The sequence below is a fragment of the Thermobia domestica genome, chromosome 7 (assembly GCF_964235325.1).
Source record: "Thermobia domestica chromosome 7, izTheDome1.hap1.1, whole genome shotgun sequence".
NCBI lineage: Eukaryota > Metazoa > Arthropoda > Insecta > Zygentoma > Lepismatidae > Thermobia > Thermobia domestica.
Window position 1 is genome coordinate 165,585,871 of NC_137460.1, and position 13,227 is coordinate 165,599,097.

Consider the following 13,227-nt stretch of genomic DNA (forward strand, 5'->3'; position numbering starts at 1 on the left):
CGTATATCAGATGACCACTTAACCATTTTATGTCTAAATTTTGACGCACTTTCCTCTTGAGATATTTCAAAAGACTATGAAGGAAAAATAGCGAATCTACTGATTGCCTTTTCTTCTCTTAAACCTTAGTTTAAAAATGTCTTACGTAGTAATTGTATCCTCAGAGCAACATAGTAGGAAAATATGCGCAGGATAAATTTTCCTACAATTAAGTTACATTTTAAGACATTCTACTTTCATTCACATATATTAGTAAATAAAAATCCCTTGTTCTAATACATTTTTCTTTCTTGTTTCTTGTAGGTACCTGTAAGCAAACACTTCTTCTTCTGACTGGAGTGAGAGTGTGGTCTTTAATCTGTATGTAGAAATCGGTAATTACTACGCTTAAACTAACACAATTATATAATTAATAAATGTATAATTTTATGAAATATGAAGTTTCCTTTACATTAGATGAATTGTTCTGTTTATTTTAGTCATTAATGCTGTGATTATTCCTAAACTTGTATTCGATACAATTTGATAGTGAGAGAAGGCTGTTAACGTTCTATGGGTTTCCCAGTAATCAACAGTATCTGTTTTTCTTTAATGCACATTGCACAATACCTAATCCTAAGAAATTGAATGCATAGAACCAAGAAACTGGTATTTGTTTTAAACTACGTACTTTCAGTGTAAAGTAATGGAAAGTATTAAGTTTATTATTGAATATATTTTCCAATTTTGAAATTATTCGTCAATTATTTAACGTGCAGTGTATGACAGGAATTACAATTTCTATATATGTAAATCTATTGTAACCAACTTCTATGAGACAACAGATTTTATCTCTACGTAATGAAGCATACCGTCGAGAGTTACTATTTAGATATGAGGAAGGATTTTGATTCAGTAGATGATAGATTACTTTCAAGGAAACTGTCAAACAAGAATAGCTGCCGTGTACAAGGGTCGTTCAAGGTTGACCGGGATTTTCGTAGGTAAATAACACTATGCAACAGTGATTTTTTTTTTTCAGCAATGGCCACCCTTTATTGATTTTTGGACGCAGAATACGAAATTGACAATAAAAGTATGCTCCTGGCTAAGATTTACTTGCAATTACACAATTTACATGTTACATATCTTCTATATATATAAAAGAGAACGCACAAATCCTTTGTTCCCTCATCACGCTAATACGGCTGAACCAATTTCTTTCATTTTTGGGGGGTTATTAGGATTTGGACCCTAGATGGTTTTTATCATATCACTTTAATTTTTAATTACCAGTGTCTTGAGATAATTGACCATTCAAGTGTCCATAACGTACAAATCCTTTGTTAGTTCATCATAGGTAAAAATAAACGTATTTATATGCAACCCGCATGACCGTGTCACTCGGCGGGTTAACATAAATGACAGGCGATATAATGTTAACATTTACTGCAATCTACTATGGTTTTTATCATATCACTTGAAAGCGAAAAAGTAAAAATTATCTAAGTAACAAAGTTTATTGCGTTCCGGGGTGACCGCAGCGAAGCGGGGTGAACGCTGCTAGTAACGCTATAATAATGAAATTGTAAAGGTAAAAGTCACAAGACATTGAAATGATTACGGAAATATAAATTCTTTATAATTTCTTGGACACTGAACAATAAAATGACAATGATGATATGCTCCTAGCTCGGATTTAGTAGTAACTGCATACTTTACCTGTTTGCATATAACGCTATTATAATGAAATTATAAAGGTAAAAGTCACCAAACTTTGAAATGATTACGTAAATAGAAATATCGGTCCCTTATAACTTTTTGGGTGCTGAACACGAAAAGCACAATAAATACATGTTTCGAATTCAGATTTAGTAGTAATTACACAATTTACATTTTGCGCATGACGTTATGATAAAACTCTAAAGTAACAAATGAGTAAGTAAGTAATAAAATGTAACAAACATTAACATAATTACGGAAATAAAAAAATAGCTGTCTCTTATAAATTTTGGACATGAATATGAATATCAAAAATATAACGTCCTCCTGGCACACTGTCAGCGTAATAGCACTCTTAACATTTTGTACATAGCGCTATAAGACAAGAACTGTATTGGTAAAAGTTACCTGAAGTATCTTTTAAACACGCAGCCTCTTTGCTTGTTTCTTGTGAGGAACATCTGGAGCATCTCTTGGAATCATCCAGCAGAAATCCGCTAACATTGAAACTGACCACTTTCCTTTGTAATGATGTTCCATCGCAGAAATGTCCTGGCGAAATCGCTCTCCTTGCTCGTCACTGAAAGATCCACAATTCACTGGAAAGACATCAAGGTGGGAATGCAGGAAGTGCATTTTGAGTGACATATTGCACCCAAGTTTCTCGTAGGCAGACAGCAATTCTTCTACTAATTCTTTGTAATTTTTGGCTCGGTGGTTGCCCATGAATTTGGTACAAACATTGCGAAAACTATGCCATGCATGGAGCTCATCAACACTCAGAATAGATTCAAACACCTCATCTTGCAATAGGTTGCGTATTTGCGGACCAATAAAGACTCCCTGGTTAATCATTTCTGTACTTAGACGCGGAAACTTTCGGCACAAGTATGCCAATACACGTTCATTCTTGTTTATGGCCTTCACAAATGCCTTCCTGAGTCCAAGTTTGATGTGCGGTGGTGGTAGCACAATGCTTTGTGGGTTTATGAGAGATACATTTAAAATGTTTTTTTCGCATGGCAACAAAGCTGTTCGTCGCGGCCATTCCTTTCGAGTAAAATGACTTTCTTTGCACGACTATCCCACTCGCATATGTAACAACTGTACTTTGTATAGCCATCCTGTAGACCAAGCAAAATTGCGATCACCTTACAATCACCACAAACTAACCACTTGTGTTCACGATATTCTATAAGATCCAGAACGCCTTCCAACATGGGATAACTTTCTTTACCTAGGGGTGCATAAGCAATAGGGATTGATGCTGATATCTCCTTATTGTTGTACAGGAGCACAGCCTTAAGGCTTCTTTTGGAGGCGTCTATAAACAGTCTCCAATCTTTGTACGGAATCTTCAATTTCTGCATCAAACCTGGAACATCATTGCAAAATACCAACTCATCGGTGTGGCAGAAATATTTTGCAAGATCTTTTTGACGATTGCGTAAAGTTGATACCCTAACGGTACCCTCCAAAAGGTTCCACTGCTGTAACCTAGATGCTAAGAGCGCAGCTTCTTTGGCAATTCCACATCTCTAATCAGGTCATGAAGCTCCGCTTATGAGAGTCGGTGTTGTTCAGGATAGTTGGTTTTCGGTTCAAATGAAGGGTCAGTGTCACTGGTATGTGGAGCAGGTTCACCTTCAGTTTCATTCTCTGTATCACTTTCCGTCGGAATGAAAGCCGGGGGATCGGGAACAGGCCACTGGACGAATGACAGATGGTATCACTGGGTATTCGATCTTCCTATTCTTCGTATTTATACCTTTCTTCAAGCATGGTAGCATGCAAAAGTAGCAATCTGTACTATGGTTGGTTGGTTCACGCCAAATGGTGGGCACAGCAAAGCGCTTAGAAAGGTTCACCCATGCATCCAGGCATTGTGAGTAGATGAACAACTTGTACAACAAACATGGGGAGCCCATGATTTATCCTAGTCTCCGACACGACATCCAAAGTATAGTAAATATGCTCTTCGCACTGCAGCAGTCAATGGTCGCTTCCTGGAATCACAAATCACGTGCGCACATATGTAGCACACACTGTACACCGAATTTTTACAAACGCGAGGCATTGCTGCAGTTTCCTTGAATCACTGACACTTCGCAATGAAGACAATATGTACTACAGCGATAATGTTCACTCACTACTTTCAAACTGCTGGCAGTGTTGTCAGATTCAGAATAACAGACTTACCACTCAAAGCCCTCAAATTTCCCGATCGCTTGCAAAATTTCCCGCCATCAAAGAATATTAATCGTTAATTATTTCATTAATAATAATGATTAATTAATTAATAGTTATATTAATAATTTCAAATTAAATCAAATAACTATGAATAATCAATCAGAAGTACATGTTTTCCTACGGGAGATGAAATCTATTATAGGGCTATCCTTCTATTTTCTGTCAGTAATTTATTTAGTATAGAGAAAAATAAAAATTGTGTTTGTGTGTGTATGTGTGTGCTAATTCCAAACATTATATTTTTTCCTCTTTTCTCTCTCCTCACCCTAACATTCCGTAAATGACTGGCCATAACAAATATACTAAGCAAAGGGCCGTAAACCCTCTCCCCTTTCATTCTTCTCGCAGAATATGGATATTGGCGCGAGTAACATTCATTTCCATTTGGATAGGTTTATAAATCTCTCTTTCTGTTCTGGTTCTTTTGACCTTCAAAGACGCTTCGAATCCATGTATTACTCCATGTACAAAGAGATGAAGACAAGGAGTGAGAAAGAGACGACATGAACAGGAAGTTGACAGATTTTCCCATTCGCAAGCATAATTTCCCACATTCCCGCCAATGCTAAGAATTTCCCGTTTTGTGGAAAAATTCCCGCCATCTGACAACACTGACTGCTGGTTCACCAGTAACACAAACAGTGTGCCAAACTACTGCTTGAAGCACGCTACGAATACGATTAGAGACGTTAACTGGAGCTAGTTGCAACTTGCATTCATTGCTTCACGTGACTCATGAGACGCTCGCACTAGCTGTTGATAAAGTACAACGTTGCCAAGTCGAATATGCAGCAAATACATGTCAAGAACGACACTTTGTACCGTGTAAAGCAATAATTTCAAATCATGTACTCATAATGTCCCATGGCGTTATATGCAAAATATGAATCGCTAAATTACTCAAACCTGAGCCAGGAGAGAATTTTAAGTGTGATTTTCTCGTTCTGTGGCCAAAAATAAATAAAGAACGGATACTTTCGTTTCTGTAAAGAATAAAAGGGTGAAAATGTTGAACAGTGTAATCGATGAATAGTCGGATCATGATTAAACTTGCGGGTGACGTAATGTATTCCTTCTCAAGTAACTAGCGCCCGGCATGAAGTATTTGGCGCATGCGCAGCAGTTGCAGCGAACATGGCGGCAGGCAGTGTGTCTGTGGAGCAGCGGTGTAATAAATTTGTTGTGAAAGAGAAAGTTAAACCAGCTGAGATTTTCAGAAGATTGCAAGCACGGTATGGTGAACAAACGATGTCATGGACAAGAGTGTACGAATGGTGTGAACATTTTCACGAAGGACGGGAGCTGGTGACAAATGAAGCGCATGGACACACTCGTCCGACTACAGTCACACCAGTCAATATCGCAGGTGTTGAGCAAATGATTCTTGAGAACCGGCGAGTGACAGTGCGGGACATTGTTGCCGAGGTGAATATCAGTGTCGGTAGTGTTGAGACAATCATTCACGACCAGTTACGCTTCCGCAAAATCTGTGCAAGGTGGGTTCCTCGCCAGCTGACATTTGATCAGAAGTGAACACGCATGACGGTCTGTGAACAGCTTCTGAGTTGGTTTCGAGCCGAAGGTGATGAATTGTTGCAATCCATCATCACGTGTAATGAAACATGGTTGCACAATTCAACATCAGAGACCAAAAACAGCAGCGTGGAGTGGCGGCACTGCGGAGCGATGCCCTCCAGTGACTACGACAACAACCAAGTTCTTTCTATGCCAAAGGAATCGGGGAGCTGCCACAACGATAGCACGGAGAATACTTTGAAAAGCTGACATATTTTGATGCTTCTTGTGCTATCTGTTTCCTCTGAAGAAATAAAAGTCCCGGTCAACCTTGAACGACCGTTGTATCTATTTAAAAAAAAAAAGTAAAAAAAGCTATTTTAGTGAAAGAACTTACAAAATTAAAATTATAAATGCATTTTCAGATTGATCTCCTATCAGTATTAGAGTTCCCCAAGATTATCTATCCTTTAGGGTCATTTCTTTTTCTTCTCTTTTTTTCTTTTTTTAGTGTTTATCAAGTACTTGTCAAATTTTAAATCATTCCAGAATTATTTAGGTTAATGACATTAAACTGCCTTAGAATTGTTAACAATATTGGGAAGAATATGTTTCGGTGGTGTAAAGAGAATGGTATGAATATAAATTGTGTAAAAATTAAGTATCTACCTACAGTAAAAAAATCCCAATACCATGTCAGTCAGTACGAAATACAAGGTAATGTATATTACAAAAAAAATGACACAGGGTTTAGGTGTAATATATATGATAAGTCATTATGTTTTAATGAACACATACAGAACCTGTAATGAAACATAAAATACATAATTTGGTACCAGATTAATCAGTGGCGTGCATTTTGTTAACCAGACATTCCCATACTTCCCCGTAAACTGTTAATAAAATCACAATTGAAATATGCATTGATAATTTGTAACAGTGTAATTGTGAGTAGAATTGAAATGTTTCTAGTAAGAAACATTTCTGTCCAATATACATTAGAAGAAAGACAGACAGACACACACACACACACACACACACACACACACACACACACATATATATATATATATATATATATATATATATATATATATACACACACACACACAAAAGCATGATCTTAACTATATACTAGTAAATATAATAGGGTTTTCATTTTAAAAGTATGATGTAGTACAATTCGAAAATTTAATTTTTTTCCAAATTTTCCGTTTTTTCCAAGCTCGAAAAAAAAACGGTAAAAAATGTTTTTACTCCAAATTTCAGTTTTTTTTTCACTACTCAGTCTAAAACTACAGAAGAAGTTCTCGTAGTATGAATTTTGGAAACCTTTTTGGGCAAAGAAAAAGTATCTATTTTTGTTTTTACATTTAACGTGATTCTTACACTTCTCATGTGTGTTCTTATTTATATGGAGCACTTCATTTCCCAACAAACATATGACAAGAATTACATTTTCTTCCTGTGCAATCCTCATTCATGTGACACATTTCATTCCCGAATTGTAACAGTTCAAAGTTTGTGGGACAAGACTTTTTGAACACTGTATATTTTGATCTGAAGAGAACGTTCAATTATTCAAAAACTGTTCATATGAATTTTATTTATATCCATAAATAAGGGCAGTCCACATATTACGTACCGCTATTTTTGACCAATTTTTATCCCCTCCTCCCCCTTGTCACACTTCGTAACGCAAGGCCGAACCCTTCCCCTTTGTCACGTAACGCATTTAGATTTTTTTCACCAGTTTTGCTTAATTATTGGAATAAAAAACTAATTTTATTGGCAGAACTTTTTATTACAAAATGCTTGTATTCTGAATAAATTTGCAGTGTTTTTTTCTTTTTTTTCGCCAATAAATCAAGTATTAGAAAATGGTGGTACCGTAATAATATTTTAACACCATAAGATTGTTTAATCAATCAGTTTTAATCCTTTGATATTAAATAATGTTGCTTTCCCAAGAAGATCGCACCCACTCTTTTAGGTCACCGATGATTGACAGGGAGGAAGTACTGCCGGGAGAAACAGGATCTAAAGAACCACATTGATCTCTTCTTCCGGGATCCAGGATGCTACCTGTATTTGAAGTTCGCCAGTGTAGACGATGCGGAGAAGTTCTCTTCCTGGTCCACCACAAATTCGCGTGGCTGCACCCGTGGAGAACCAGTGGCATCTCGTTTGTGGACAAGCTTTCAAGCATCCATCTTCTTTGGACTTTGGGCTTCAGTTCACTCCTTTCAAATTCTTCTCGCCCAAAATCAGTGACAGAAAGCGAATAAACTCAATTTCTCCAGGAAAATTCAAATCCAAAAAGAAAAAAATCAGTACGGCATGAATATCCGACAAATTAAGTTCTTAATATCTTATTTTGCTCTGCAAATAGTGGATCGTTCCGTCGCGGAAAATTTTATTTCACGAAAGAGTTTCTTCTATTTCACATGCGAAAATCCTTACAAAAATAGAGCGGGTAATGATTCAAACAAAAGTTTCAAATCATTCTCAGAGACAGCGATACAAGTGTGAACGCGAGGGCATTTCTTTTAAAGAGGTAGTTGTGATCGCTAAGAACTAACTCCAGAAAAGCTTCGTGTTCGCAAATACAATGCAGCGATAGCCACAAAACGGAGTTTCATTGCATTGTAATTAACACAGGGTTCGTCACCAGTCATACTGGTGTCTCGTAGCGTCTTCGAACCCCTTTTGCACGATTCATTTTATATAGGCTACAAGTTCGCAATTTCCCCAAGCAATATAAAAAAATATTTATTTATAAAAAAAGAAAATAATTAAATAAAATTATTTGTTTAAAAGATTGCATATAAACATGAGACTAACAATAAATTGCATATAAACATGAGATTAACAATAAAAATTACAGAAAAAACATGCGTTAGTAACCAAGGCGTAACCCCACCTCTTACAAGGGATGAGAGGGAGATTATGTAGCAAAGTGGAAGATGGTTTATATACCAATCATAAGCACTAATAATACCTATTACGACAGATGCCAAAACAGGGAAGCACGTGTTTGATCATTTTAAAAGTACAACGTATCAAAGCAAAAGATGTCCCAGGGTCACCCGCAGGGTCCCAGGTCGGGTCCAACTCAAAAATTGCAAAAGATAAGGGGGTCAAGTAGCATATCGTTGGAAAGCTGTTGGAAAATGAAAGAGGACGGAACAAGCCTCGACTCTGTGTAAAATAGCCTCCTTTAAAATATCAGCAAAAAAGCTTGTATAGTCTATGGCCACCCCCAAATACCTGAAACGGTGAGACAGATATCAAAACAGGAAAACACGTGTGTCATCATTTCAAAAGTACAATGATTGAAAGTACAAATATTTGTCCCAGGGCCCCAAACGGGTTCCTACTCAAAATTTTCAAATCGGAGAGGGGGGGGGGTGAAGTAGCATATCGTTTAAAATTGTTGTTAAATGAAAGCGGGTGCAACAGGTCCTGCCGCTCTACGATAACACTATGAAAACATCTTGCGTTTTAGTTCTTCTTTTTGTAGCCGGGTTTTTCTGTTTATTTTCACTTTCATTCTTGTACTCAACGGAAAGAAAGGAAATACCCCTACTATGAGATTCTGCTCTTTGGGTCCAATAATATCTATCTATCTATATCTATATCTATATATATGTATATATATATATATATATATATATATATATATATATAATAGAAAATTAAGAAATAAAGAAAAGAAAGAATAAACATAAACATAAATAAGTAGAGGTTGAAACCATAAGAAATAAAGACTTACTTCTACATATTTATGTTGATGAATCTGGAATAGTGGTACCTATGCTCGATGTCTGGATTATCAATTATGAAATGATTCAAACAAACAAACAAAAATTCTTACACCAGGAACAGTGAATACATGCAGATGTCTCACATGACAAATGCCGATTACAAAATGGAAAGTAAATGCGTTCGGAATCTCGAAATGAAGATGTACATTTTGACCGGACGTCATTTTACACAGGATAATTTTAGAGAATCGAGCCTTGTTCCGTCTTCTTTCATTTCCCAACAGCTTTCCAACGATATGATACTTGATCTCCCTTGCAATTTGGAAATTTTGAGAAGGACCCCGTCTGGGACCCTGGGACAAATATTTTTACTTTCAATCATTGTACTTTTGAAAAGATGACACAAGTATTTTCCTGTTTTGACATCTATCTCACAGTTTCAGGTTTTTTGGGGGTGGCCATAGACTTTACAATGACGTTTTAGCTGGCATTTTGACCGGCCGCTATTTTGCACAGGGTAACTTTAGAGAGTCGAGACTTATTCCGTCTTTCATTTCCCAACAGTTTTCGAAGGATATGCTACTTGAGCCCCTTACATTTTGCAGTTTTTGTGTTGGACCCCCCCTGGGACCCTGTGGGTGGCCCTGGGACAACACTTTTTCCTTTGGTATGTTGTTCTTTTAAAATGATCGAACACATGTTTTCCTGTTTTGGCATCTGTCTCACCGTTTACGATTTCTAGGGGTGGAAACAGATTTTCTGGACACTCTGTATATTCATATAACTAGCATACTATATGCATTCCGAAAATTTTTATTACAGTTTCGTAATAGGCGTCATTAGTGCTTTCGATTGCTATATAAACCATCTTCCACTTCGATATATAATCCCCCCTCTCTTCCCTTGTTAGCACACTTCGTAACGCAAGGCCGAACCCTTCCCATCCCTTGCCGCGTTACGTAATATGTAAACGACCCCTAGGAAGACAAGGATTTTAAAAAGATATTGGTGGCTTAATTCTTGTAACACTATTTTAGATACTTATTCATTTCAAAATAAATTGGATAGTTCTTGTATTGTAAACAGCCAGATTGTAATTGATCGCTTGTTTCTTTAATTTGAAAATATGGAAATCCCTCTAAGAAACGAAGAAACGAAGAAACAAAGAAGTAGCAATACGGAACTGAGCACTATATTCTCATCTGCACAGCTTATATACTTCTTTATTCCCGTAATATTTTAAAAGTTTTCTTATAGACATAAAATAATGTATCTGTAGTCATTTGTAATCAATTCGCATATTTTAAACACAACTCAGCACAAAATATTTTGGAATATACGAGAATAGGAGCCTGCAATTCTAGTTCTGAGTAGGACAAAAGGTCACAAACACTGCTGTACGACAAGCATTCACTGCCAATTAATTTTTGATTGTACGTCCTATTTTGTCCTCTAGGATAGGATAACTATGAAGCATTGTTCTGAGGGTTGCCAGACATCGCGGTTTTCAGTGAAAGAATTAACTGTCCCGATAAAGGCTTTCGGGATACCTGTTTGTCCCAGTTTTCGTTCTTCAGATTGAGAAATAATTAAACATGCAAGAACTAGTATGTCTCAGCTAAAAACAAAGTTTTCGGAAAATTTATGTGACCAATTAATTTTGCTAAACAAACAACAAAGAGTTTGATAATCACTTCCATATTTTCGTCCTGTGAGTTGTTTTCGTCCTGTTTTTTCAGAGGATAAAAAAAGGATTTTAGAAAATATTCAGGGGGGGGGGGGAAGATTATGGCAATAATTTAATATCACTGTCAATAGAGAACATCATCTTTTTCCCGGTTATATGCTTTATCTAGTAGTTATTTTATAACTTTAATCAACAATGGCGATACTGCTCTGAGTCGCAGCATATTAACCGCATTTAAACTCTCTATTTTGTCCTGTTTGTCTTCTTCTGAGAAACAATTTTACAGTCAAGCGTCTTATCCAGTTGTGTATACATAACTTTCCAAGTGAAGTGAAATGAATTGAATTTCTTACTCGGTATCGAGTGGCATACTTTGGGAGGGGGAGGACACTTTTGGCTCCCCCAATATTTAAAGATGGGGTCCTCGCCCCCCCCCCCCCCAATATAATCCAATCAAGGAAGAATTAGCAAAGAGGAGCAATAATTTCTACTTAAACTTCGTCATGCCTTTAATTCAATATTAGGAACAGCCTCCTTATTCGATAAAAAAATGCCGTTTTGAAAACTACGTTTGTTAATAGTGTTGAAGCTACAACCAACACTCTGGCAGCACTGCTATGAAAAGTAAAGATCAATGTGTTGCGCAAAGCTGCAGTGAAGTTCTCAAATTTTGAACTTGAATTTGTTTTAATGCCTTTAAGCGAATTTGACTTAGGTCGTGAATTTCGCAACGGAGTAGTGGACAGAGATATGGAGGAGGGAAGGGGGCCTTCAGGCAGTTGATAGAAAACAGCTGATTATAATTATATATTTATTCATTGTTTAGGCCCCCTCCCCCCAATATTTTCTTCCAAGCCGGCGCTTATGTAGAGTGAAGTCAAATTTTCAGTAATTTTCACGTTAAAATTCCGTAACAAGTAACACTTACTCTAGCACAAGAAGTGGCAGTTAAACACATAAAGGTATATATATATGTCTTATTTAATTTTGATACAGATTTTTTTTTCTCCCTATCTTTTGGAGAGTCTGCGTAAATCTTTAGAGAGATTTACTTTTAATTTATAATTCTGAATTTACAGTAAATGTATTTTTCTTGCTAAATGCTAAATTTGTAGCTTTTTTTTTTTTTTTTTTTGATAGTTCTTCTGACTCAGGCACTGACGCAACAAAGAAAAAAGTATCTCTTCACTCGTAAATGGGAGGGTATGTCGTAAATTCGTGCAATATTTAGGAGCTGTGAAACACAACAAATGGGAATTCGGAATAAAGGACACCAGGCAGCTCTTCTTATGTTATCTTTTCACATTCTTTATACATCCCTTGTGGGGCGTCATATGTGTCAACTGTGTATAAAATGAACTGGAAAACTCTGAGTGGTAACGTGGGAAAGACAGATAATTAATTGATTCTGATCAATTAAGTAGGAACCCTGACCTTATACAGCCTGATATCGGTGTCCCGGTTTCTCGTTTACAAAATCTGGCAACCGTAATTGTTCTCCATAGAACACGAAGCGTTTATATAGCCTGTTTATCCACTTTTCAGTTTTATATATTTTCTTTCTCCTTAAAAAAGGAAGACAGCTCCCACATGAGTTGTTTGAATCTTGGAACTCATTTGTCTCTTCTTTCCACTACAAATCTGTTTTCTTCTCTGGAATCTCCCCCTCCCTCCTGCTAACATACAGACACACACACACATACACACACACACACTATATATATATATATATATATATATATATATATATATATATATATATATATATATATATATAATAATATAACTACTGAGTCGTATCGCTTTCTCTGTGGACTCGATGAAGTCGTAAACCCCGAAACAACCCTGACTTTTAAATAAAACACGAAAACATGGAAAATGAAAAGCCTTCATGAGCATTCTTCCCCTCAATGGATTAGATAATCCTAAACTCAAAATTAAAAGGTTTTTATATTCTTTCTTTTAGAGGTATGTTCCGGAAATAGCTCACATTATGGCCATCTCTCTACTCACTTAGAACTTCAGAATGACTAATGAGAAGTTATGTCGGAGATGATAAAATATTTACAACAAAGCCTCGGTGATTAAATTAATGGTCGTAACTAGAGGTAATGAACTTTTAGACACACGCCCACACAATGAAAGGGAAGTTAACCTTCACCGATTTCTCCAATATACTTCTACAAACGTAAGAAACTTCCATCGATAATGGGTAACTTACATTCGTTAAAGAACAACAGCTAACCAATGCCATCTACAATTAACACCTTTCAAACCATCACTTATTGATCTACCTATTAACAGTTT

At 36.4% G+C, this 13,227-nt stretch overlaps 1 protein-coding gene across 12 annotated transcripts in view; it reads left to right on the top strand.

Annotated features, from left to right (window-relative positions):
• exd (PBX homeobox extradenticle) overlaps positions 1-13,227 on the top strand; it is a 1,150,921-nt gene that overhangs the window by 630,350 nt on the left and 507,344 nt on the right. For all 12 annotated transcript variants that reach the window (XM_081765552.1, XM_081765556.1, XM_081765551.1 and 9 more), the window contains one exon: positions 304-360. In XM_081765552.1, coding sequence (XP_081621678.1) covers positions 304-360 — 57 coding nt within the window. The remainder of the gene's footprint in view (positions 1-303; positions 361-13,227) is intronic.